This window comes from Semicossyphus pulcher, unplaced genomic scaffold (assembly GCF_022749685.1).
Source record: "Semicossyphus pulcher isolate SPU_LCO1_2020_fin unplaced genomic scaffold, fSemPul1.0.p SCAF_13, whole genome shotgun sequence".
Lineage (NCBI taxonomy): Eukaryota > Metazoa > Chordata > Actinopteri > Labriformes > Labridae > Semicossyphus > Semicossyphus pulcher.
In genome coordinates this window covers 14,078,880-14,104,932 of record NW_027211637.1, presented here as the reverse complement: position 1 = coordinate 14,104,932, position 26,053 = coordinate 14,078,880, and the positions used below count along the sequence as shown (strand labels likewise).

General features: G+C 41.4%; 1 protein-coding gene across 4 annotated transcripts in view; it reads left to right on the top strand.

The window, feature by feature from the left end:
* Positions 1-20,250: 20,250 nt before the first annotated feature.
* Positions 20,251-26,053, top strand: part of casz1 (castor zinc finger 1) — a 72,310-nt gene continuing 66,507 nt past the window's right edge. For all 4 annotated transcript variants that reach the window (XM_069660643.1, XM_069660641.1, XM_069660642.1 and 1 more), the window contains exon 1: positions 20,251-20,344. In XM_069660643.1, the coding sequence (XP_069516744.1) occupies positions 20,296-20,344 (49 nt within the window). In that variant the 5' untranslated portion in view covers positions 20,251-20,295. The remainder of the gene's footprint in view (positions 20,345-26,053) is intronic.

Sequence of the window (26,053 nt, the reverse complement as noted above, 5' to 3'; positions counted from 1 at the left end):
CTGTCCTCTCCTGGGGGGAAAGAAAGAATAGGAGCCAGAAGTGACAGCATAAAAAGGGGCCTACTAGGTGCTGTCAGATATGCATGAGTAAATGGTCAGTCTCTCACTCTGCAGTGCGTTCACAAGGCTGGGCCCGAACACCGACTTAGACGGCACAAAGTACAGACATGTTTAGTGAGAAGTATATTGTTGTTGCGGCTTCCACTTCATGTAATTAAAGGTTGTTTCACGTACAATGAGGTCACTTAAACGTGTACGTTTCTGAGTTTATGTGTGGGAAATGAAACCAGGAAACTTAGACAATAGATTGGCAGTCACACAGCAAAGAGGGTTATTCTATTAGCGCCTGTTTGTGTCTTCCTGTTATTTAAATGTGTGATTATTAAGACACTATGGAGTGATGTATCAGCCCCACATGTTTACTGACTTAAAGTTTAAAGGAAGGTTTGCTTTAACTGTGTTTATCGCATTAATATATGCGTGCCTGCATGCAGCCATATATTTCACACGTGAATGGCTGTCAGCTATTTCCACTTGTGTTAAATGTAGTTCAGTGATTACCTCGCTGCTCCACCTTGAATTCCTCTAACAATTACACATTCCTCTGTCTTTGGGAAACGGCATTGTGAGGTCAAGGTTTCTGCGTGTCAGGAGTCCTTTAACCAATTTGCAATAATTTCCATAGCATCATCACTGCCACCTTCAATAACAAACAAGGTTACCCACATGTGCTGCTTTTAACACACACAGTCATAGCTTCACGTGTGTGGAAGCCTGTTCTCACTCGGATAAAGAAGTAAAAAGCTGCAGAATCACATAAAGCTGCAGCTTCTGATCAACGTTTAAGAGTTGATGCAGAAGAAAAGGATTGTATTTCCCTGTCGTGCTATAATGATAGCTGGTAATGTTCAAATCTCAAAATACAGGGAAGGATCTATGCATGTTATTATAACTTCCGTGTTTAAATGTGTTTATTTATTTATTTAGTTCTTTCAGCTCCAACAATGTGCTGCCAGCCTGTTTAAAAGGTTAAGGCAGTCGGGATATGTTCCTTGATGGGATTTTATCATGCTAGGCATGCTCTGTTTCCTGATGAATATATTAAAATTATTACTGTGCAAACAGAGTTTCTAATTACTGACCTGCTTGCCATTGTACTGTGCGTTCTGTATGCCCCCCCTTCTTCTCCATGCCTTGTTTATTTATCTGCACCAGTGAATACAGAATAGTCTATGCAATGTCATTTCCATCCACATGAAAATGATTTTGAAAATGCCAATCTTGCCTATTATACAGTGTAATTACTTGTCTGCTTTTTGATTTTATCATATCTTCAGCCAGTGGGAAGATACTTGGAGAGGCTAAACATCTTAGCGGAGCTTGTCAGCTCATGATTTGCAGTGAAAAAAAAAAATCCCCCACTTTGGAAAGGAAAGTGCTTTGTGCCACATGTAAAAGACTGTAGTTCACCTTTAGTGTGCAGGGCTTCTTTTGAGATGCAGGCATTGTGTCATGTGTACGCTTTCAGGACATACCTGAGTATGTAAGATAGGGGTTATTTAGACAGCGTTGTACTTTTTGGGGACTAATAATTACAAGCCTCCAGTCAGAAAACCTGCCATCAGCTCTGAAGGCCACTTTATGTGTCATGAAATGCGTTTTTAACATACATCGTCAACCGAAAAATGGAAGAAGGTATGTTAAATATGGAACAACCTTGACGCATTCTTACATTAGGAATGAGCATCCACCCTCGTTTTCACTCACCAGGTTTTTCAACTTGCAAAGCCAAAAACATCATTTGTTGCCCTCATTTCGATCGGCTCGGCTGCACCTCTGACGCGTCACGTAACTGTGCGTGGGTGCATCTATATGTGTATGTGCAGTGCTAAATGTGTCACAGATTTTACTGAAGCATCTGCACTACATCATGGGAAAGGGCAACCCTGTTGTTTACTTGTCTGCCTGCAATGTTGCACAGGGGGTTGATCAGGGGAGTTGATAGGAGCTGCAATTTAAAAAGAGGACACTGCAGCTCTGAACAAAAACAATTAAAGGAAAATGAAAGACGGCCCCTAAGGGTTAAAAATAGAAAATTATCAACATGCATGCTGGAATCCACTACACCCCACCCCCCACACCACCTCCTGCACCAGCACCCCCCCCCAAGCACCCCCCCCTCAAACTTACTGGGCCTGCATTGTTATGTATGATCAGATCTGCCAGTTCTTCCTCTAAGCTCCTTGTCACATTTTGACTTAATGAAGTGCAACTTAGAAGGGAATTGGGTTCATCATGCTAGTCGCACGATGCTCCCTTGTTGTAGCAAACAGGAGTGGCATGGGACCGAAGCGCTACAGCGCGAGTCGTTATCATTCCGGTCAGTCTGTTTAACACAAAATTAAACAAAGAACTAATTAGTGCCTCATGAATTAATAACTGCACTGTTGCCGAGAAGAAGTTAGGTTGCTGAGGGGAGATATAAAATAAGTAGGAAGATCAGGTTAGAATTATTATTACTTTTTCTGGGATGCATGGGCTCTCAAGGTTAGGAAACTTTTCAGAGGATTTAAGAGTGACTCAACTGGTTCTGCCAAAGTCAGTTTCTGTCCTCATTTAACTCTGTGCCTGGGTTAATAGATGTCATATAAGACACTGCACTTTTCTGTGTATGAGAGAAACACTTACAGTTGTAATTGTCGACTTTAGTTTTTAACCATATGTATGATTTAATGAGCATAAATAAGGAACCAGCAGTTGTTATTTCCTTTACCTGTCTTGTTGGTTCATATTTGTTCTTTGTGGACTCACAGAAATCTGCTTACTTATTTCTAACTACATCAGATTTTTGGATCGCTCCCTGTGAGTAGATTCTTTCTAGCAAACTATTGAAATATGCACACTGTACTCGGTACATGCTTCCCAAGCTTCAATAGGCTTCTCAAACTATAGCTTCCCTATCGCCCTTTAGTTGCAACCCCCTCTCCCCCAGCTGTGATCTGGGGCCCGGGTACTTTTCTCTAAATCAAAAGCTACAGGACTGAACAAAAGTATGTATTATACTTTTGCATCAACTGGAAGCTTGTTATATTACGTAAACCGCTGTAGATGGGTTGGGCAAACGTATGCATTTCTTTAGAACATGTACGTGCACGCATATACACCTGAATAATCAGTGTCTTGGGTCTTAATGTTTCTTCTTTGCTCTCTTTCTCAGATGAAGTGAGCCCCTGCACGGAGTGACTCCCCAGGAAGAGAAAACGAGGTAGGACAAATCTCCAACATGACTGATTACTGTCCCCACCATCTCCCCTGTTCATATCTACAACAATATCAGGCATCTTCATTAATCCCCATGGATCAATGTGTCTGGGGGTTGTAAAAATTGACAAATGACTTATTAGAATCCCACCGTTTTATTTTCCAACTGATTAACTCACAGCAATGTCGTACACTATACAGGCACACTGATGTATCTGTTTTCCAAAGAGCGCGCTCTCTCTCTCTCTCTCGCTCTCTCTCTCTCTCTCTCTCTCTGTCTGTCTTTTGCTATGAGGGATCCATACAGTCTAAAATGAACCCCTAACACTGTGTATAAGAAACCCTGCCAGGCTGCGAAGCCTCAAAACTGTGACATAAAAAGCTGTTTCATTTTATGAGTTTCCTGACATAAGCAGCTGTTGAGACGTGGTTCGTCTGACTTGCAGGACGTTAAAATACAAAATGACATTAGTAAACACAAAGCAACCCAAATGATGGGCTACATTTGTAATTATGAGCCTTTTACAGTTATAAATAAACCTGTTTTAATACAAGGCTTTCTCATAAATGAGCCAGCGTGTACGCCACTGTTATCTGTCTTGTTGCACTGTTCAGTTAATTATAATTTGATCTTCTTTTATGCCTGCTTTATGTCTAGATCTTGTTGTGGCATCATCCCACATTGTCATCTCGACAAAATAATATAATTTTTCCACTATATGGCATTTATTACTGTAACAGACATTAGACACAGACATCTAAGTACAGATGACATCCACCAAATTAACAAGAGTATAAAACCTTTTGTTGCTGATAAAAAATCTGCCTCTGTACAATTTGACTCTCGAGAGGACGCTAATGACTTGTGACTTGAAGAAACTGGGTTGCTTTTTTTTCTCTCTCCCTGAGATGAAACCTTCGGTGCTAATGATGTTAGCTGGTATGAGCACAATGCTGATGTGGGAGTCTGTCATGAGGATGCATACAACAGCCCTTGCCCCTGGCCTCCTAGTCAAGAGGGATCTAAACATTCAGAAGTGACACCGTGGGCTGTCTCATGTCAAACCGGAGACCCTCACTATCACCGGGGGGTGGCATGGTCGTGAAATGAGGCGGAGGGCTACACCACAGTCCTTTGTTTCTGGTGGTGTCACTCACACACCAGAGAGAAGACACACTCCCTGCATCAATCAGAGCCCCTGATACATGCCCAGTGTACCTCCCTGCAACATGATGATGACACCATTTTCCACATAGATGCAAAAACTAACAGCAACAGGAGGAGAGGTGCAGATCACATTCAGTGCAGCCACATTCCCCCTTCATAAGTTCTCCATCTCAGCGGGACGCATGGATGGACATGCACACACAGTCTTAAACAGGCTGCTTTGGATGTCCTGTGAAGCACAGCTAAGTATGAGGTGCAGACTGCACAGATTTATTTAAGCCTCCACTTGTATAACTACATAACAACAACATAACTGAGTACAGTTAGTTTAATTGGGTTTTGATATATGTTAATGCAACTAATCATGAAGGCCAACTGGCTCCAACACGGGGCTGGCATGACGTCCCCCCTCTCCTTTTGGCTCCCACAGACTCAAGCTACCGAACGCTCCCAAAGAGGAGTCCCTCTCGTAGACAGTGGGAAGAAAATTAAACTGCCAAATTTGTTTTCATTGGTTCCAGGGACAATCTCCGGGGGTTTCAGGGCTTTTAATTGAGCTCACTGAGCAGAAATTTGTGGGGCTGCTTACCAAGAACAACAGTGTCTCCCTTTTACTTACCCTTTTATCTCTGGGAGAGATTCAGCAGATTTTTAAGTGTAGTCATGCTTTGCTAAAAATCACTGTATGGTTTTGTCGTTAAGAGCTCTGGTTCTAGGTTCTTTCTCTACTAACAGTTTGTAATAGAAAACAAGGTTTGATAATGTTCTCTAATTGAATTTCAGACACTTTGTTCAGTGTTTTGTTGGCCTTTCAGGGCTTGTGTGTAGGAGGGCGACGGTTCTCTATTAAACAGGAGTTCATTCAGTCACGGATAAAGGTAAATAAAGCTCAGGGTTTCGCTGTAGGAAAGATGATTTGTCTTACTGACAAAAAAGAGCAACAGCTCATAAAACTCAATTTGGTTTTATTGTATCACTCAGTAAAAACGAGAAGCCACCGTCTCATTTTCCGCACTTTTCTCTCTCCTACATGTTTTGTCTTTTGAATTTTTCCAGTGTGTCAAAACAAGCAAAGGCTACATGGAAACGGCAGCCCTGTGTAAATATTTATGATGTAACATCTCCATGTGAATAGACTTTCCTCCCAATCCATCCATCATTACGGGCATATCGTGAAAGCCCTCCTCCCGGTGGTGGCTCAGGGCCTTAGGAAGCTCAGACAGGAGCGGCGTGTCCCCCTCTCATTCAAAGTATTTGTTTTTCTTTTGACTGGGGGCAGCCCAGCTGTGAGGGCATTTCATGTGTCAGCCCCTCCGCTTTCATTCAGGGCTGACTTCAAAGCCCATTTTGGTTCATTGTTTCTGTGACGTGGCTGCTGGACCTCAAAATGCCCAAACAGAAAAATGTGATGTAGGTCAAATTACAGCAGTTGTGCCCCTGGAAAAAAGTGGGATTCTTACGGTGAAAACCTAAAGCCCTGGTTACGGCCTAACCTCTGCTTTTGTGCTTGTTGTCCTCATACTTCTTTATTTGTTCGTAGTAGAGCTGAATGGAAAGGGGGAATTTATAAAAACCCTGTAGTTTCAAGTGCTTGGCAGCAAATCAGTGATTAAGTTTAATCCTTCTACGCTGGAAAAACATGTGAAATCGCTAACGTGCTGAAGATGTATCTGTCAGGACTTGTGCATGCACAATTCTTCAGCTTGTGCAATGGTTATAAATGTGAAACATGTCTACCAAAGTGGGATGAAGGACCTGCTGTATTTCTTCAAGCCCGGCACTCTTTAAGAATGTAAGGTGCAGTGGATTTATGAGGTTGTGTGTTTGCAGAAGTAGGTAAGTCTACTGCCTTACCTAAGTGGATTACAAGGTTTTAGGCTTTCCTCCTTGCACAACTTATCGGCAGAAAATAGGCGTTGCAGACGTTAGCGAAATATTGCCGCCCAGACTCTCATAACATTATCATTAGCCACGGAGGATTGCTGAAATGTGATTAATACATCACCATTTTGACAGACTGAGCCTGAAAAGGTAATATGGATTATTACAATGCTTGTAGAGCTCAATACCGCCATCCAAGTTTATCCATTTATCTGCAATGATGAGACTCCTTTGTGTTGTATAGCATTGTAACATCTATCTAAATAACAAAAGATAGCGCTCCCATACACAATTGTCGAGCTGTTAATATTCAGCCCATGCAACAATGCACATGGGAATGGAGTGCTGAGACAGAACTTGACTCTGAACGGGGGGAAAGTCCATAGAACATTATGAGAATTATGAATCGATGTTCAAGCCTCTGGTACTGGGCACTTTTTCCTTGGCTGAGGTATCTGATTACCTTCAAACTAAAATATTGCTCCTGTATTGTTCAATTACCACTGGTTGAGTGCTGAATGATGCAATTCACTATCTGAGAGCTATTTTTTTTCTTTCTTTGTGTACGCACTTTGGGTGTGTTTCATTCAGTTGGCCTTGTGCGATTCATGTTGAATAAACGCCATTTTTCTGTCGTTTCAAGTGCCTCTTTTCTCTCTGCGGATCCATTCAAGCTTTCAATACCTTTCTCCCCCTCTCTTCTCCTGTCTCTTTTTTCCACGAGCAGGAGGGTTTTACTTTACTCCTTTGTCATCCTAATTGATTGCATTAACCTTTTGAGTATTGAATTTCCTGTGCATCACGCCGAGCACAATGTGGAATATTATCATAATCCTTCCAAGTAATGGACACAGGGCAATCAACAATGCTTTAGGAAAAGTACATCTTTGAAAGATGGAGCATCATATTATTTTCAGTCCGAAGACCTGGATAGGGTGAGACTGTTGGGCTTTAAGAAACTTTGTCAATAAGTGAAGTATGGTGTTTTTTTCTGTCTATGAAAGATGTCAGAGGAGCTTTAATGTGTGCTGTGTCGGGAAACAACATTAAAGTTTCTCTCAGTCTAAAAGACTCATACTAGCACACATAGGATCGGTCATACATATAATTATCTTCATATTTTTATATTTACAAACATTTTGTAATCACTGGAAAACAAGGACAACCTGGATACCAGTCCAGATTGTTTGGGGAATTTCTAATATATCTGTTTAACTTTTTTTGCACATTATCAAAACCTTTCAGTTGGTGTCACAATATCTCAGAAAATGTGCATAATGTATTTTGCAATAATCAACAGAATGGTTTAAATGTTGCCACTGATAATTACATATTGTAATAAGGTGATATGGATAGACGCCATGAATTACACACTTTAGCAAAACGTTAGTATGCTATGGAACAAAAGTGATTCAGTATGCACTAGTGGTGGGAATCACAGGGTAACTCACGGTATACAATACGATACGCGGCCTACGATAATATCGCGATGCAGCGATTCTGCAATAACCGATATATTGCAAGATACTAAAGAATGATACATCACGATATCTGATTCATCGGCCAATTAATTTCCGTTCACGTTACCATCGTTCGTGTCATACGCGCCACTGCAAGGAGTCATGAAGTAGTGACGTGGTGAGTCAAATCGCAGGGTCGTCTGTTTGGAGCGCCAAATACTTGTAGTACTACTAAATACTAAATACTACTTGTATTTTTAAGAGGTATAAAGAAGGCCATGATAAATCCCTGTTCATGCCCCCTCTGTGGAATACTCAGAGCTGGAAGTCTCAGAGAGTACATACCAACTGGCCATTGTTTAACCAAAGTAATATCTGTGTCTGTAAGTTATGTATCCATTACATATTGCCAATGTGTTCTTGGTGAGCATTAGTTAAGTGTTTTAATAAGTCTGTGACCTCCAGTAAAAATCCCAATGAATTGAAGCAGAGTGTGAAGTGGTTGAGATGAGAATCAACACTTCCAAGCCTGAGGCCATGGCACACTGCTGGTAGGTTGTGGTTTTCCCCATTTGCTTTGGGAATCCGTTGCAGCTCCAGTACAAATATCACTGAGTCTTGTTGCCGAGGGGGTAAAATGGGGCATGAGAATTACTGGCACATGGCGCGATGTTGGAAACGAAAAGGGCTGTTGTGGTGAAAAAGACTGCTGAGTCCTCTTGACAAGTTTATCCATGTTCCAGGCGTAACCTGTGGTCTACAGGAACCGTGAATGTCAGTGTGAAAGTTTGTGCTTATCCATCTTGGATATTTTTTTGGTATCATCAACCAAACTTTGCGCTTCAGAGTTAAACATAACATGCATCTGTTTCCTGCTGCAATAATACTGCTTTGCGAATTGGAGAGTACCAACAGGTCACTGATAGAAGTATAATTCTTATCCATGGTATAAAGTAATATCTTCATTTTACCCCACATAATAAACAGCTCCTGGTATACTGTATTTCTGAATGATCACAGTCACTGTGTTGCAGATATGGTGTATCACCCTTTAACACTCTGTTCCTCTGAACTATGCCAATCAAATTGAGATCAAAGTAATAACCTCTTAATTACATACATATTTATAATGATCTTTCTACACCTTCTGTAGTTTGTTTACTGAAGACCTCAATAGAGTTTGACTGCTTACATGGCAACAATTTCAAACCATGAACAATGAATTCACTTTTGACTTGCGGCTCGTGTGACAACTTACCAGGAGGTTTGTGAGAGTGAAGTGACGACACAGCACTATGAGGATATTACAGTTAAGGTAGTTTTATTTATAAACTGCAGGTAGTTTTAAATTGAGGGGTCAGGATAGACGAGCTTTAGCGGCCAGGTAAGCCCTCGATTTACCACGGCACATACTTTAATCTCTTTACCCGCTTTACAATCGCCTGTTTGGTTTGGGGGAAGTGTAAGTTGATTTTCTGTCTTTCTTAAGAGTCTTTGTACGAGAACCTCATACAGGTTTATTATTATCTGTCCTACCGGCCCACAAACATAAGAATGGGAATTTAGGCACAGGCAGTGGAATAGATTTAAACATGAATTAGTAGTATATTCTTTTACAACACCACATCTTCACTAAATCTATAATATTAAACCCCCAAGCCTCAAACCTACATAACACACTCCAAGGATAACACTAATATCCAGTTAACAAGGCAAGAGGTAGCCTATTGAGCTATTGAGTTTAATCTGTTGCTGTAGCTATTTTATTTAAACATGGTGGTAAAAGCGTAAATAGTAGTTCATGTTGCTAGAACAATGTAATACCCATAACTGTCTTATAAAGGCTTAATGTCAGGAGGCTTTAAGGGAGGTGTCACAAGAGTAACACTGATCAGCCTTGAGCTTGGGAATTAGAGACCGGATATCTTTGAGCATAATGTGACAACTGGGACAGTTTGGAGGCCTAAAGTGGGCTGCAACTTCTTTGTTTACGATGTATAGATTTATTCAATACAGATTATTATTAATTTATCATATTATGATAGTAAAGGCCACCTTGTATGCTACCTTCGTTAGCCCTGCAGGTGAACGCTAACATGTTTATTTACATTGGAATGAGATTTTTCGGATATTTCACAGCCCACTAAGTCACACATATGCTGCGTGTTTCTGCTACACACCACCCAGTTACAGTATTAGTGACTGCTAAAGACGGTTGCGTGTCTCTCTGTAAACACTAGCATAAATGCATTAAAGTAATTGATTGTTGAAAAAAACAGACAAAACTGTTACCGTGTTTCCTTGGCAACAGCGAGCATTATCTGGGCTCTGTTGATGAATTGAAGCAAAACACCCTGTAATTCATATCAACTCTATTATATTTTTCAGCTCAAAGAGGAAAAATCAATCGGAACAAGCTCTTATGCATGGATAGATGCTAGTTTTGATCAATACTATTTTCACAGGGATAGTGCCTTTGAGTTTGATTGAGGCCAGCTAATACAAAGCTCGCCGGTGGTGCTCACAACGAATAAAAAAGGGGGTTTTCAGAAGAGGGTCCGCTCACTATTTGGGCCCGCCTTTTGGCACGTTCACCTGAGTTTTATTGATCTAAATAGAATCATGTGATTGAGTGAGGATGTGGGTCAAAATATAGGTCAAGGTCAGTCAACAGCACAAAGCCAAATCCTGTTCATCTTTTGTATTCCATCAAGCGTCACTGGTATTCCTCTGGGAACCTGTGCCCTCAGCATATGGAAACGAAGGGCCCTTAGTTCAATTATACAAGCCCATTGAGCTTCAGAATATTGACATATCTCTGTGCTCTGAAAATGTCATGGATAATGATCAACCAGTTTGCCAGAAAATGCTTCATAGAAGCCGAGATCTGGACGGCTAGATGTGAAGTGCATTGAATTTGTGCACTGTAGCTATAAGGTCAGGATTTACCTGCTTAAAGGTAGGTCTGAAGGTTATCACACATCCATAGCCTCACCACGTGTTCACAAAACGAATGCATGCAATATTTTACACAAGGTGTGCCAAAGGGATGAAAGGTGAGGTTACAAAACAAATACAGTTACCGTCAATGATCACTATTCATTTCTGTTATCAATGCCTGGTTGCACAGAGACAGACTTTACCCTTATAATAAACTGAAAGACTCAGTATCAGTTTATTAGTTACACAAAAGTCTTTAATAATTGACTTCAGGAGGAGAAAGTGTATTTTCTTTGACTATAAAGACTTATAGAATTCATTAACATAGCCGATCAAATCGCAGCTTTGAGGTGATTAGCTGCCCCAGCAGAAAAATAAAATGTATGCCCCCTGGAAGAATTTAACAGCCAGGGTTACTGTCTCTTTACCCTGTTGTCAAACATGGTGTAAGCATAGTTTTGGGGATGCAAGACTTGAGACTCAGATTTGAAAGTAGAGGTATCTTACTCAGGGCCTCAGTTACCGTAAAATCCAGAATATAAGTCGCACCGGAATATAAGACGCAGTCTGTTTTTGGGAGTATCCCAGAGGGATAAAGGTTTTCTATAGCTGTTTATTAATAAAAACGTGCATACAAGTTATTTCAACACTATTTGCACTGATGCGGTAGCTATTAGGCTACGGTAACGCTGATTGCTGTGAGGGTGGCGGCAGCAATGGCGATCATGACCATGCATGTCCGTGATGAAGCGTTAGCAGCAGTCGAGTTTTCCTCGCTGTTTTAAGCGGGGAAAACGCAGAACAGCACTGCAGCATATTGTACATAGGAGACGTTGTTGTGGCTAGGACCCGGAAACAGTTTAATGCGGAGATGTGGAGTCACCCAGGAGTCACCACTTAACAACTGGATAGCAGCATCAGCTGGGTAAAATACTGTTGTTGAGTTTTATTTGCTTAACTTATCCCATGGTGGGAATCCCACCATTACACACCATATGATACGTAGCCCATGGTAACGATAATATCACGATACAGTGATTCGGCGGTAATTGATACATTGCAAGACAATCATATAAGGATCATGATATCTCGATAACTCCTTCTTTGGCCAATTAATTTCCGTTCACGTTACCCTCATTCATGCCATAAGCACCACCGCGAGGAGTCCTGATCGCAGGGAAATCTGTTAAGAGTGCCAAATATTTATCAATTATGATATCGATATTTGGCACCAGCCCGTTGATAAACATTTTTCTTCTTCTGTTTTGTATTTCCGTAGCTGTGTCTCTGTCCGTCCTCATGTTTGAGCCCTCAGTCTTGCTCTAGTCAGCAACAGATACAGACAGAATCTTAATTGATCTAATCTGGTTACTGCTGGCTATTTTCAACAGTTCCATTAGAAAACTCCCATCCTCCCCCACTCTGCCTCCCTCCCCTCACCTCCCACACTTTCTACCCCCCATCTGGCCTGACCTACATGGTAGTCACATGGCCCCGGCTCCCTGGCTTGGCATTTTATGGAAAATCTGCAGGAGATAAAGCCACAGGGTTTAAAATGTTATCCCTGCCTGTCCTTTGAGAAGGGCTAAACACTGAATGAGGTGTTATTGCATCAATGCTGTTGGACACACACAGGCAGCAAAGAGGATATCTTCCTCCCTCCTTCCCTCCCTCTCTCTCTCCCTCTCTCTCCCCCTCTCCCTCCTCAGTTTGATTGGATTTAGTAGAGTGTCACCACTGTGACTTTGGGGGATTTCTCTTTCCCTGTCACTGTCTTATGCATGCTTGCTTGGGTTATTTACTTAACTTGTCCAGAAAATGGACTGTGATCTGCAGCTTACTGCAAAAGCTAGGGAGAGACAAGTGCCTCATGCTGGTAAAGATATGCCAGACAGGCACCTAGACGCTCACTCCCTCGCTCGCTCGCTGCTGTGGCTTGCTTACTCCCTTGCTGGTGCTGAGGGCTTAGTTTTGCACTGTGACCGAGTCCCCTTCACACTGTTGTCTGCCTGTAAATTTTCTGCTGCCCTTGCTATTCAGCCAATTACAGCAAAAGAGCTTTAGCGATTTTTTTCCCCTTCTCTTCCTCCTGCTGTATACTTATATATTTATTTAACAAGCGAATGACAAGCGTTGCTGAAGGTTAAAAAAATGCTGAATTTCATAGTGCATATAATGTCAACTTTTTTTTCTGTAGCAGGACTAATCAATAGAAGTCAGCGCTGTCTTGTTCAGAACAAACACGCTGCAGACTAATACAGCTTCCTTGCCTGTTGCGTGTCAATTGAGCATCTTTGTTACACTTAAATGCAGCTTTATAACATTCACGCCGTTATTTGTAAGCCAGTCTGATAGAGAACAGTTCACTCCGGTCAAATAACTGTGTGCTATTTTTACATAAATATATATCCATACATTCTGTGCTGTTAAGTTTATGTCGTCCTCAACATTGAAGTGACTATTTGAGCGTGTCAGTGAAGGCAAATAAGTAAAGTTAATCTGAAGTTTGCAGGTGTTACGATTCCCTCTGCACCTATTGTAAGTTTGATGCAGTCAGCACCTTCCCTGTCCTCTCCACATTAATCTGCTTTGTCCCATACTGTCAACCTTAGTAGCCATATATTCAATAATTGGTTTAGAAGTTCACACCCTTAAGCCCATCTGCACAATAATACGGTCTTCCTCTCAGGTATGGTTTCCGAGACGTTTATTCCTCCTGAAGCTCCGGCGTGGTACTTAATATATTCGACCCGATCTCTGCGAAAGGCCGCACAATAACTATCATTACAATGTCAAATGTAATGCAGAGCTACAAAGCAGTCCAGGAATGCATCCAAAGTGCCAAATGCCATGTTGCATTGTGGTGCTAAGATGACCAGAGGAAATAAGATAAAGCAGTCGGCTTTGCGTCACCGTGTGGGTCGGTTGGAGTCATGCTATGGCTGTACTCGACAGGGTGAAGTGCCGGCTTAAAGCAGTCCCACTGCGACCAAAATAAGAACATCACATACGTTTTATTGTTCTGTCTCTCATAAAGACAAAACCAAAAGTTACACAAGTGATAATTGTGCATAAAAGAAGTGACACCACAAAATGCAGTGTTCCAAAACAGAGAGCAGAAGAATAAAGGGCTCTTTCCACCAGTGTACAGTCAGCCACGCCTAGCAGTGGGAACGGAAAGAGAAACTGCTTAATGTGACAAAATAAAGACAGAAACACTCCGAGGGAAAGTTAGAATTAGGATCCTGAAAGATTTATGCCTCCATTTTATTTATAATTTGTTTTCTTTTCCTTATTGGAATTGAGTTGCAACTGAATATTTGATGAACACAGCCTAGAAGTAAGGATGTTATGTCAGCAAGGAAACAAAAAGTAAAGAGAAACAACAAAGAAATGCATTTTGCAAAGTTTGCGCTTCAGAATAAACTAATGTGCCTCTGCCTCCACAGGCGACTTGTTAATTGAATGTGGGGGGAGTTCGCTATCTGCAGGTTGTGTTGAGCCCTAGCGAGGCTAGCTGCGCCTTTCCGTATGCACCGCGCTGAGTGCTGGGTACTCTCCGTGCACAGAACACCATCTGCATTTTGCTGTTAACGCGCCTTCACATCCAAGGGAGGATTAGGAGAAAATCCCCTGGTTTTTTTCAACCAGTTGACAAATATCAGATTTGTCTCTAAAAAATTAGCTCCATCTATATCTCCCACCATATGACACACAAAAAAGATTATCTTTAATACCCAGCCAGCTTGGGTGTGGAAAAAGCAGATTAAAGTTTCAGTTTGGTCATATTTACCCAGCCACTTCAACTACGAGACTGCCTGCATTACCCAGTAGACAGACCTCTTAACAAAGATTCCTCCCACCCCCGCATGTACGCCCACCCCCCACCCCCGAGCCTTTACCTTCCAGAAACAAGATGTCTGCCTTGAAACAATTAGACATCATACTTAAATAATTCATCATTTCCCAGTCAGTCTTTCTCTTCTACGTGTCCTTTAAACAGACAGAGTGAGCTGCCAAAGGGGCTAAAGTGAATAACAGCAGCAGGTGCCTTTTCAGATGGAGCTTTGTAGTCTGCGGAGGGTGCTGAGCTGTTATTTTAGTGGTCCACTGGTGAGGAGCAGGGGGTGGCTGGGAAATGGACCTGGTGGCTGACCTGAGACCCCAGAGCTGTCCTATTAGCAGTGTGCTCCCCATTGAACATTACCAGCAACGAGGCCTGGCTTCAGTGGCACATCACAGGGATACAACAAACCAATTTTCACCCACAGTCACCTGTAAAGTTAGCAAAAACAATGCTTTGATCCTCATTCGATAAGGTACCAACCTCATTCTCACAATATGAACTCCTTTGACCCTGAAGAGGTCATCTGTGTCTGCGGTGCCAGATTGTGAGACTGGACAGGCGTTATTATCACCCATCAGCATGCATCAGAGGGATTTAAACATATGAGTAAGATGCTCCTTAAGCCTCTGCTAAGTCAGTATGTTCTTCCCGACCAATTCATTATCAAATGCATAATCGTCATCTGCCGAGGAGCGGACTGAAGGCCTCAGGCTCTACCTGTTGTCCTGGATGTCGACTTCCTTGCTTCCGCTCAAGACCACTGCCCCACCCAGAGGTTGCTTTATGAACACAGGAGCCCCATAAATGAAATTAAGGTGTCAATTAGTCAATTACAGCATAATAACTCTGAGGGCAGACATTTAGAGACAGAGAGAACCTCAGCTAAGTTCATTTCCTCCGGCCCAGGAGCCTAGCGCTTGGCACACGTCACTCCCCGCCCAGACTCGCTGAATAAAGGCCCCAGTGCTCTCCCTAATGTTATTTTCCCCTGGATATCTTTTTTGATCAACAATTTCCTTTCATGGGTTTGTTTTTCAGATGCAGGGTATGCACTTTTTCTCTCCCCAATTTGGCTAGGGAGAATTTTATAATTTAGTAATTAAAATCTTTGTTAGGCTTTAGAAATTGCGGCTAATTGAATTTAATGGGAAGATGAATTTCAATTTTATTTGATTAGCAGGACCCCTGGCATAGGTATTTATGGAAAAAACTCTACAAAAATATGCTGTGTGGGCTAAGATGGCATAATAGAATTACAGATAATCGGATTTCACTGTCATGAATTTCACTCTAATTTCACTCTAATTTTCCATTAGATAGCTGGTTTACAAATATTTGCTCATCTGCGATGGGAAAGGCTATCTGTCTAAAATGATTACAGAGCAAGCCTTCAGAAATATGTCCCTTTTTTCCCCCTCCCTTTTAAAAACCAGATTGCGAGGGATCAAAATTAGGAAGATTGCATTATGGATGTCTGCATCCGGGAGAGCAATGGGGGAGATATGATGATTACGGCCGGGGGATGAAAGCAGTGTCAAGAAAAATGTATGACTCAAAAACATAGGCCTATTCTATCTACAAAATCTCTGCTCTCAGCACACTGCCGCCAAGCAACATGCAATATCATAACTCATGTAATATCACAAACAGTGCACAAATAAAGAGAGAGGCATTGCAGCATGTTGACATACAAATATACCTTATACCTCATACACACTCCATGTTAATTGCGTTCAAGTGTGTACCTATAATGAGATTTTACCACGCGGTTTTCACAGTGTATGTATGTAGCTGTATATACAGCTATACAGCAATTATGAAAATCAAATGAGATTCTGAAGAATCATTGTCATGAGTAATGCAAATGAAGATCATCAAGAAGTGGTGCATTGCCATCATCGTTGTTCGCCTGTATTTGTGTGTAAGTTTAATATTCAGCTCCTTCTCTGCTTAAAAATAAATATATAATGCAATATAAACAGACGTGAGAGGGAATAATATCCCACATCACAGACAACCTCGAATAACACGAGGGTGAACTCTTGTTGAATCCCGCTTTAAAAGCTCCTGCTTCAGAATTAAGCTTTTACACGTTCAATTTCCTGCCAATTTGACAACAACATGACAGTGAATATCAAGAATAAACTTCAGCCATCGTCTTCTCCAAAACACAAACTCTTTTAATTTGTTGTGTTCAAGTTAGATGCAGTGGAAGTGCTTCAGTGGCGCTCCTCCTCTTTAACCCCCCACCTGTACACTCCACCAGTTAGGACAGACCTCAACATCGCACCCACTCCTTTGCCTCTCATTCGCTCAGTCACTCTTTGCCCCCAACTGCCAGAGACAGCAAGAGGGGTTCAAAAACACAATCTGACTCTCGGCAAAGGTCAGATTTCTCACTCGGCATGTCTCTGGGCTTTGGGCACAAAAGCCACTGAATTCACATCTATCAAGCGGGCCCTGGCTTTTGTCCTGGGGAACGGAGGACTCGGAGTGGGCCCTTCACCAGACCAGCCCCTCCTGGAGTGCACTGTCAGGGGCAGCCAAACGTCTGGCCCGGCGGCCCTTTGACTGATGTACCCCTGCCATGTCACACGCACGGCAGCGCGCGCGCACACACTCACACGCATACACACTCCACCTTGCCCTCAACATTCTCCCGCATGCACCATACAATACCCTCAGACCACATCAAACGAAAAGCCCCACAGCTCCTTTTGAAAAGTAATGGTTTCGCCCCCAAAGATGGCAGCTCCAGGGCCAGAGGGCTGTAATGCATGGACGGAAAACCTTCCCTCCTGTGGACATCAATAGAAGTCACCCTCCAACCAGAAACGTCCGCAATATCAAGTTTAGAGATACTGTGGTAATTTTTCTTTTCATTATTGTTGTTGTACCTGTTAGCAACAAAACATCACAGTGTTACAGCAGATTCAACATCATTTAGAGTTCTTATTTCAAACTTTAAAAATGAGTGAATGAATATCACACTAGTGATTAGGTTGTTTATAAGATTTCAGTACCTTTAAAATGTTATAAATTACATCACTAGAGGTCGTAGTACTATTTGTGTTACATTATACATTTATTGACATTTGAACTCAAAGTTTTGGCTTTACTAGAGGGGTGGACTATGTAGCGAGATCATTTGGTTAGCGAGGTACACTACCAGTTAAAAGTTTGGACACACTTTCCCATTCACTTGTATGAGAAAATGTGTCCAAACTTTTGACTGGTAGTGTATGTTCAGTTAACCACTAGATTTCCAACATCATGACGTTGGCCCTTTAACTTGGCTAGATCGCCATGGTAACGTATAGTGCGCAGCTAACCTGCTCCAAAGGAGATTATTATTAAAGTTTCGGATTTAAAAGCACCTACTTTGCACTAATTCTTCTTTGATAATATCTAGGTTCCGAAGTGACAAAGACGTGCGGTTAAAGGAGCCGCCTCTCATTTTTTCCTATTTGCTTCAGATTACATCTTATGTTTCACAAAGCCTATCGTCCATACATTAAAAGAATGGTGAAGGCTCAGCAGGTGCAGGTCTGTTTATGAAACCTGTATTGCAGCCGGAACACAAGTTACAAAACTGATCAGTCTATTGTTTATACTCAATCAATAAAATCCATTCCTCTTTGGTTTTTTACATGTCTCTCATTATGGGACGGTGTAAGACCGACATTCATAACTACACTGTTAAATATAAATCTGCACTCAGTCTGAAGTTTAAGACCTCTGAAATCTGTGGTTGTGACATTAGAAATAAATGGGAGGCATTAGGAGTGCAGCAAGTGGTAAAATATAATATATATAATAATAACTTTTCTGCCAGCCTTTATTACAGCCACCTGCTCAAAGGTAGGCTGCCTGCGATCAGTCAATTTTGTGTAGCGGAAGATGACGAGTCTAACGCCCCCTATTGTGGGAACTCGCAGAGTGTGGAGAAGAAAGGCTGGGGTTAAAAAAAGAGTTAATAAGTGCCATGGTGACACCTGTTATCGTTAAATAGGGTATTAGCAGCCAGCTAACACAAGAAAGATTAAAACTTACTTTGTAGTTCATCCCCCAAGTCCCACTGGTCCAACTAACAAATATGTTTGTTTGCATTTATGAAGAACTGGATGGATATTTGACCAAAACTTTACAACAGTAGGAAAAGTCTGGGTGTAAGTTATCTAAAGCTGTTTGATTTTTGATCATGGCTAACAAAAGTATTATTTAAAGCACACATTTAGATCAAAGGTGGAACATTAAAATAGAAACTCTTATCAGGATTTTTTTTTCCATGTAGGTTTAAAAGAACGAGACAAAGTTGTTTCACCCCCATTATAAAACGGGATGAGTCATCATAGCTTAGAAATCAACCAAAACCTGTTCCATGTACATACTTTGCACTTTGCTGACATCACGCAGGAACTGAAGCCAGCTCTATGTATCGCTGTATGATAGTTCACAGCCATAAACATATTCATTTCCTCTTTTCTCAAACCTGTAAATGCTAGCTGTGCTCCACCTTTATTTAAAAAAGAGGAATATCCAATAACTTTCACCCTTTTTTCACATTCTTGAGAAGGAGCCATGTTTACACTACCAGTGCATTGCGTACAAATGGTCCAGAGAGGCGCTTTGCATGCCGCTGCGGAAGAAACTGCCAGGCAAATAAGGGGTTTGTCTTATAAAGTATTCATTGTCACCTGGTAACGGCTGTCGTTTATCATTTCACCTGAAATTACAATGAAAACTGATAGCTTATCAGAGGGAGGGAAGGAGAAAGAGAGAGCTCTGAGGGAGAGGCAAAGAAAGTATACGACACGGCACTGACACACAGAGGATCTCTGTTTTGTGTTGTTTGCTTAAAGCTAAAATGTGTGAGTAAAATTTTTGTCAAATGTTATAAAAACTCAGACATACAAAGAAAAACATGGATGTCATACGCAGTTTAAAATCTGCTGTTATAATTGTGTAGCTTTGAGTTGTGTAGTTTCATGTGACATTCAATGATAATTTAATACTTAAAATGTCCTTTCACTTACTGCAGTTTAGGTTTCTATAAGACAATCAGGAAACGTTCAAAAAGTCACACGCTATTTTATTCAAATAATTCCTCTAAAAGCTTAATATACTTGTGCGCAATAAAAGTATAATATATATTTAAAAAACACGTCATTTCTTCTTCCCCAAAAGCTCTTTTAAAAGTGTCCTGCTCCCCTCATTTGAATAGAGGCAGCGGAGGCTCCACCCCAAGAGAGTTGAAAGGCTAGAAGACCACAAAGATGGAAAAGGCCAGCCCACTGAGGGAGGGAGAAAAAACTGCTCCGGTTCCTCTGCCATAATTTCCTATCAGCCTATTCAGACAACATCACCAACAGCTTGGTCTGTGCGTGTGTGTGTGTGTGTGTGTATGGGGGCAAAAGCAGAGAGTGAGAGACAGAGAGGCAGCGCACGAGAGGCAGAGAGAGAGCGGCAGAGAGAGAGAGAGCAGGGAAGGGGGAGGCTCCGTATTCTTTCACCTACCCCCCGTCAAACCACAGGAAGGAGGGGCCAGACCCTAAGCTGCCAATCAAATCCGCTCGTGGCAGCCGGCATTATCTCAGCAACAAACTATTGACAGATTACATGTCAAGGAGTTTAGTGCATGATTGAAGGAAGCCTTTTTTATCTAGTTACTTTTCCGCTTTATTTCCCCCTCCACCAACCACCATTCGAATGACTTTCTAACAGAGTTGAGTAATATTATGAAAGTTACATGTCTGAGAGGATTTAACTTCGACTTCCCTGAATATGGTGAGTACTCTTCTTCTTTTCTATCTTTGCCTGATATGTTTTATTAGCTGACAGTTTAAGGTGTGCCTTTATCTCTGACTAAATATACTGAGAGGGGAAGTTCATGATTAAACTATGTGGCAGCGCGTACGTATACCCAAGTGTTGCGACACCCTTATTTATAGCTCTTTGACAGTGCCCAAAGGTGACTGCAATATCAAATATTATTGCCTGTTTCTCCTGCTCACGGCTCATGACGCTGTGAAACATGCAGTACACATGTAAAGAAAGTTCACAGAGCCAGTTTCATTTTCTCTTGTAGAGTATTTTTCATGTCCTCCTCTAGGACATGAGAGCAGAACAACTCCCTGTCAGCCTTTTTTTTTTTAACTTCATCCGTGTTTTTCTGCTTGTTTAGTTCCTTCATCTAATTACATGTTTTTGAATAAGCCGACATTCAGACCGGTAGAAATACAGGTATTGGGCTTACCCAGAGAGGCACTGGCAATGCCATTAGGGTACGTTGAATGGCCTAAGGGTTTGTTGCCAAGGGGACAAAGCAAACAAACTGTTGTGTTGCTTTTGTTGTCACACATGTAAAGGGAACAGGAGTAGTGCTAACACCTTTCCAGGTACTTCTAATTAATGTATAAATACCCAGCACACTGCTGTGTGTTATACTAAAATGATAACCATTGTGATGAATCAAAAACTTTACATGTAAGGTAAACTGATAACAAAAAGAATATCTATTATAATATTTAATATGTTTGTCATTGCACAGCATATTTGTGCACACACACCTGTGACTTTTTTAAATAGTAACAGGTCTGTAACTGTCAGGGTAACAACAGTGGAACTGTGCGTACTTCTGGGAGGGTAAACTTGTCCTGTTGTAACTGGCGTGCACCTCATACTTGCGAGCGTCACTCTTCACCACTTCACTTTAAAGAAAGCTTTTGTGTGTGTTTAAAAATAAGTCATATTTCACATTTATATTTAGTTCTTTCACTGTTTGTGTGTGCTGCATGCGTGTGTGTGCTCTGTTTGCATGTGGTTTGTTCCCTTTATACGTGTGTGTGTGTGTCTATTAGAAGTCAGTCTGTATTTCACTATTTGGACCCTGCATAAATACAGCACCCTTCACGAAAGTTTAACTTTTTACAGACAGTATATGTTCCTTTAAACTTTTATGAATCTTATCTGTCCTATTTTTGAAACGCTATTTTTAAACCATCTCGTATATAAATATTGAGTAAAGGTCGTGAGGATATATTTTAACTAGACTGTTATTTTAAAAATGATAGCAGGGTGTTTTAAATAACAGAGAGGATGCCCTAAAAATATTTATATACAGAATATTTATTTTTTGTAATTTATATATTTTTAGAAAAAAATGTAATTCAAACTTGATTCAAGCAGGTTTTGCTCCAGGCTGCTGTTTTTCATACATTTATTTGCAGGTAAGAAACCTCCTCTGTTTCTTATTTAAATCTTTACAATAATAAGTCTAATTCTGCCGTCCAGCACTTTTGACATTATGTAGGTTTTTCTGCTTTTTAACTTGTATATAACAGTATAATTTCTAATTATAAAAACATCCCAAGATGATGTTTCTTATTAACTTAAACTCTAAGAGCGTGTATAGTAGACCACTGTGACCACAGGGTTTCACAAACACATGAGAGGCACACATGAGGGCTCGGTCATTATGTCTGGTTATTTAAGGTGTCCTGTATTATAGTTTAAAATAACAACAAACACGTACAACCGTAATCGTGACACACCCTAAGTTCAAACTTTTCGTCAGCTCGGAAAATGTTTTTCTACCCTCCTGTGAGTCATAATGTTGATTGCCTTCTCCCTCACTGAGTTGTCTCATTAACCCTTTGTGGCCCTCTCCATCTTTTACGGCCTTCCACGAAAAACAGGATGAAACGAGGGAGAAAAACAAGACCGGTTCTGAAGGCCCTCAATAACCTTTTATCACAATTTAGCAATAACCTGAATCAATTTGATGTCTTAAGCAATAAAATATGCTGTTGCACTCCTATTTCTGCTGCTCCTTGGATGACAGTAAATTTACATTTTTTAATTAAACTAGCCGGAATTTTTATTAGGGGGCTGGGCTATGCTAATGGGAATGTTGTGTACAGCAGATTAACAGAGTTTTGAAATAAATTTAACAGGGAGACATTTGGAGGAAAAAAATGCGAGTCATTGTCTTTAACCTCTTTCATGCCTATTTCTCCTGGGGGATCCTTGTGTTCTAAGGAGCCTTGTCAGGGAAGAGTGCTCCTCAGCAACGAGGTGATTAGCATCGCCTTGTCAACCGAGGAAAAACACTCACATTCTCAAGATTTATTTTTTAAATACCTTTTTCAGACATATCATTTTTGTTATCACTTGCATATGCTATTAAATATCCTGACATAATTAAAATCACTCCCTTTGCGTTAGTTCAAATTAAATGACTGAAGAAAACTGCTTTTAATAATGTTTTATTTTCCTGTTTTCTAAAATGTAAAAAATAGAGAATTTCATCACATTTCAATTTATATTTAAAACCAGTATCAATGCATTCTCTTATTTAATTTTGCTGTCTAAACTTATACCTTTTTTTAAACCTACATCAGAGCAGATCCATTAAATAAGTGTCAAATACAGTAGTTAATGGGAGCGTATATGTTTGTGTAGTTTTATGGTCCGCTCTCAGTATTTGATTGATGTTACGCGAGGCTGTGTGTGTTATGCCTGGTTTTAGCAGAGTGGCAGGGGGAGAGAAAGGGGGAACATAGACAGCAGACAAGGGGAGGGTGGTGTGTGTGAGTGTGTGTTTGTGTGTCGGGGGGGTAGACAGAAAGAGAGGGACAGCTGAGTCCTGATTGAGCATGTGCCCAGTCATCAGACACAAGCCACCCAACACCGTAATTACCTTAACCCCTGTCTTTTAATACCCAAATCACACCAACTGGGCTTTTTTTCCTCGCTAGAAAGAGGAAACATTAGAGATCAAACGATCAAATAAACTCCAGATGCACGTGGGCTGCCGTGCATCTTGCCGCAGTAGCCAAAGTGTTCAGGGCTACTTGATATGGGCCAGGAGCGAGGCAAGTGGCATCACCACCCCCTTTCTTCAATCCTGTGCACTCATGCAGTGGCCAGCACCTAATTAAAACCTCAAAGCTCCCCGTCACCAATCTGGAGTAATGGCCTAATTAATACTCGGTGAAGAAATATTCCGGAATGATAAACAGGTTGCACCTTGGGTCTTCATTGCCTATATTATCTAAAATATAACAGGCTAAGTTTTTATTATCTCAGATAATGCATGTTTGTTAAACTGCTCTCGACTAAAATGACAGGAAATGGAAACGGTGAAAATTATCTTTTTAATTATACTGTATAAAAAAGGCTGGCAATTAATTATAAATTACATCATTTATTGGAAAGAAAAGTTTTATCATGTATAATTTTCTAGAAAAAAAAAGAAGTCTCTTTTTCCTCCACGTTTCCTGCTCACTTTCCTCAGCGTAACCAGCCGAGAGAACGCCGGCTTTTTATCTCACAGCCGAATTTGCCGCGTCATGTGTTCTTGTCTGTGGAGTCAAGAGAGAAGCTTCCGGTGACTTTTTTTTTTTTCCTTGACTCAATTTCCTAATCTTTAATATGAAATTATAATTTCATGCAGAGTAAGGGAGAAGAATAATCTTTAGTCGCTGATATGCTGCATAAGAGGGGAAAAGGGGAAAATGAAGAGGTAATTAGCAGGGAGGAAGACTTTGGCGCGTTTGTCTGAAAGCATGGTCTCCACTGGCCATGAATGAATTTGCATGCTTCGCTTATCGAAACACACTTATTAGGCCAGCTGAAAGAGAGATTAAGCCGGCACAAAATGTGGTGACTAATCCTTTTAAATGTGGCAGGGGGTCTTTAAGGTGTGGACCAGCCCGTACGTAGGTTAGTGGGCACTGTGTGCGACGGACCACAACTTTGATACTTTGAGCTGGATGTGTGTTTAAGCAGCGAATGCAGGGTTAACTATTTAAAGGCAGGACAGTGATTGACACGAGTAATAAATTGATAGTTTATCTCCTGACCCTCTTATCTCTGGAACAAATACAGCAGGTAGGGTCAGACCGGGTCTATATAATGATGGAGACACGTTGTGTCGTGCAACATCACTGGCTTTGCCTGGTTTTTTATTAATAATTGTTGAGTTAAGATAAAGGTACATGCACAAAAAAAACTTGAGATGAGAAGAGTAGGTGTTAAAAAATCTCTCCTCTCACTTCACAGCTGCCTGAAGTGCTGAGCACATATTGGTTTCATTTCTCTGTCACCTTTTCTTTGACAGGAATGAAGCCCTTGCTGTATTTTCTCTGGCTTTATTTTTGATAGAAGGAAAGGGAAAAAAATTGACACAAACAAACACGGAGCCTATTTTTCTGTCACCTTCACTGTAAGTGAGAAAATGTTTGCTCTGCGGAGTTACAGAGCCAATACCCCTGTCCTCCTCTGTAATTGACTGCAAACAGCAACGTAGTGACGTTTAAACACTGCTTCCCTCTCTAGAGTCACACACACACACACACACACACACACATATCCTCCACACAGCCCCCAACCCGGCACCCCTCAACTCCAGGTCCCCCTTCTGCCGGGTGTTTTTTCATGTGACATTCTATTCACTTGGGTCAGTAGCAGGCAGCACCGGCAATAATTACTGTCTGTACATGATAAATCTGAAGGCCAGCTGTTCATTTCTGTCACTGCCAATAGAGACAGAAAAAGAGGCAGAAAGACAGAGAAGTGAAGGGAGATAGGAGAGGAGCTCAGGAGTTTGCCGGATTTCTTTCCTTTTTTTTGGACTTGGTAACTTGATAGGATTACATGGTTCTAGAGCCCACACCTGTTAAGAGGCTGTTAGCAGAACAGTTGGCAGTCCCATAGCCACAGCTTAGCCTTTTTCTTCTCTCGCTGCTGTCCTTTCTCTATCCCCTTTTTGGGATTTCACCCCACACGTATGACGAGAGATAGTTTCTCCGGGTGAGGGGGGATAGCGCTCCCTGTGACACGTGAGTGTTGTGCGTTTGATGTTATAGCGCATACCCCACACTCCTGTGTGTGTGTGTTTGAGGGGCCAGGTCGGCTGACATCTCTTTTTCCCTCCCTCTCCTGAGACACGTTGTCTGCCATCAGCTGCGCTTCCCTCTCCGACCTCAGTCACTCCGGAGCCACCCCCGGAACAACGTATATGCAAGTTACACGACAGCAAACAGAGAGAATTCAATTTGGTTTGTTTTTCACAAGGGTGGGGGACAGGTGTTGGCAGAGTCGTAAAATGCCCAAATACAGGTTAAACCAGCCGATTTAAATGATTAAGGGTTAGGTTTAGAACGTTTGTGCATATTTTAGGAGTGCCAAAGCCCTGCTGTCAAATTAGAAATAGTTTTGGAAGGAGTGGAGAAATGAGTAATGCATCAAATTTGTTGCTTGTTTTCTCTTGTTCGGCCTTTATTCAAGTCAAAAACAGCCCTGAATATTTTCTGAGCACAGGGAGATATTGTGTGGAAGAGCGTTTGCGGGGGAATTAGTGACAGTCATCAGACGCAGAAAACCGCACTACAGTAGCTTGTTTTGTGCCTTGGTGCAACGTGTCTCACTGCCTTATTTGGCATTCAGCAGCAACCCGGCTCTTTGGCTTCGTCACTTTCTGTGGGCCCTCAG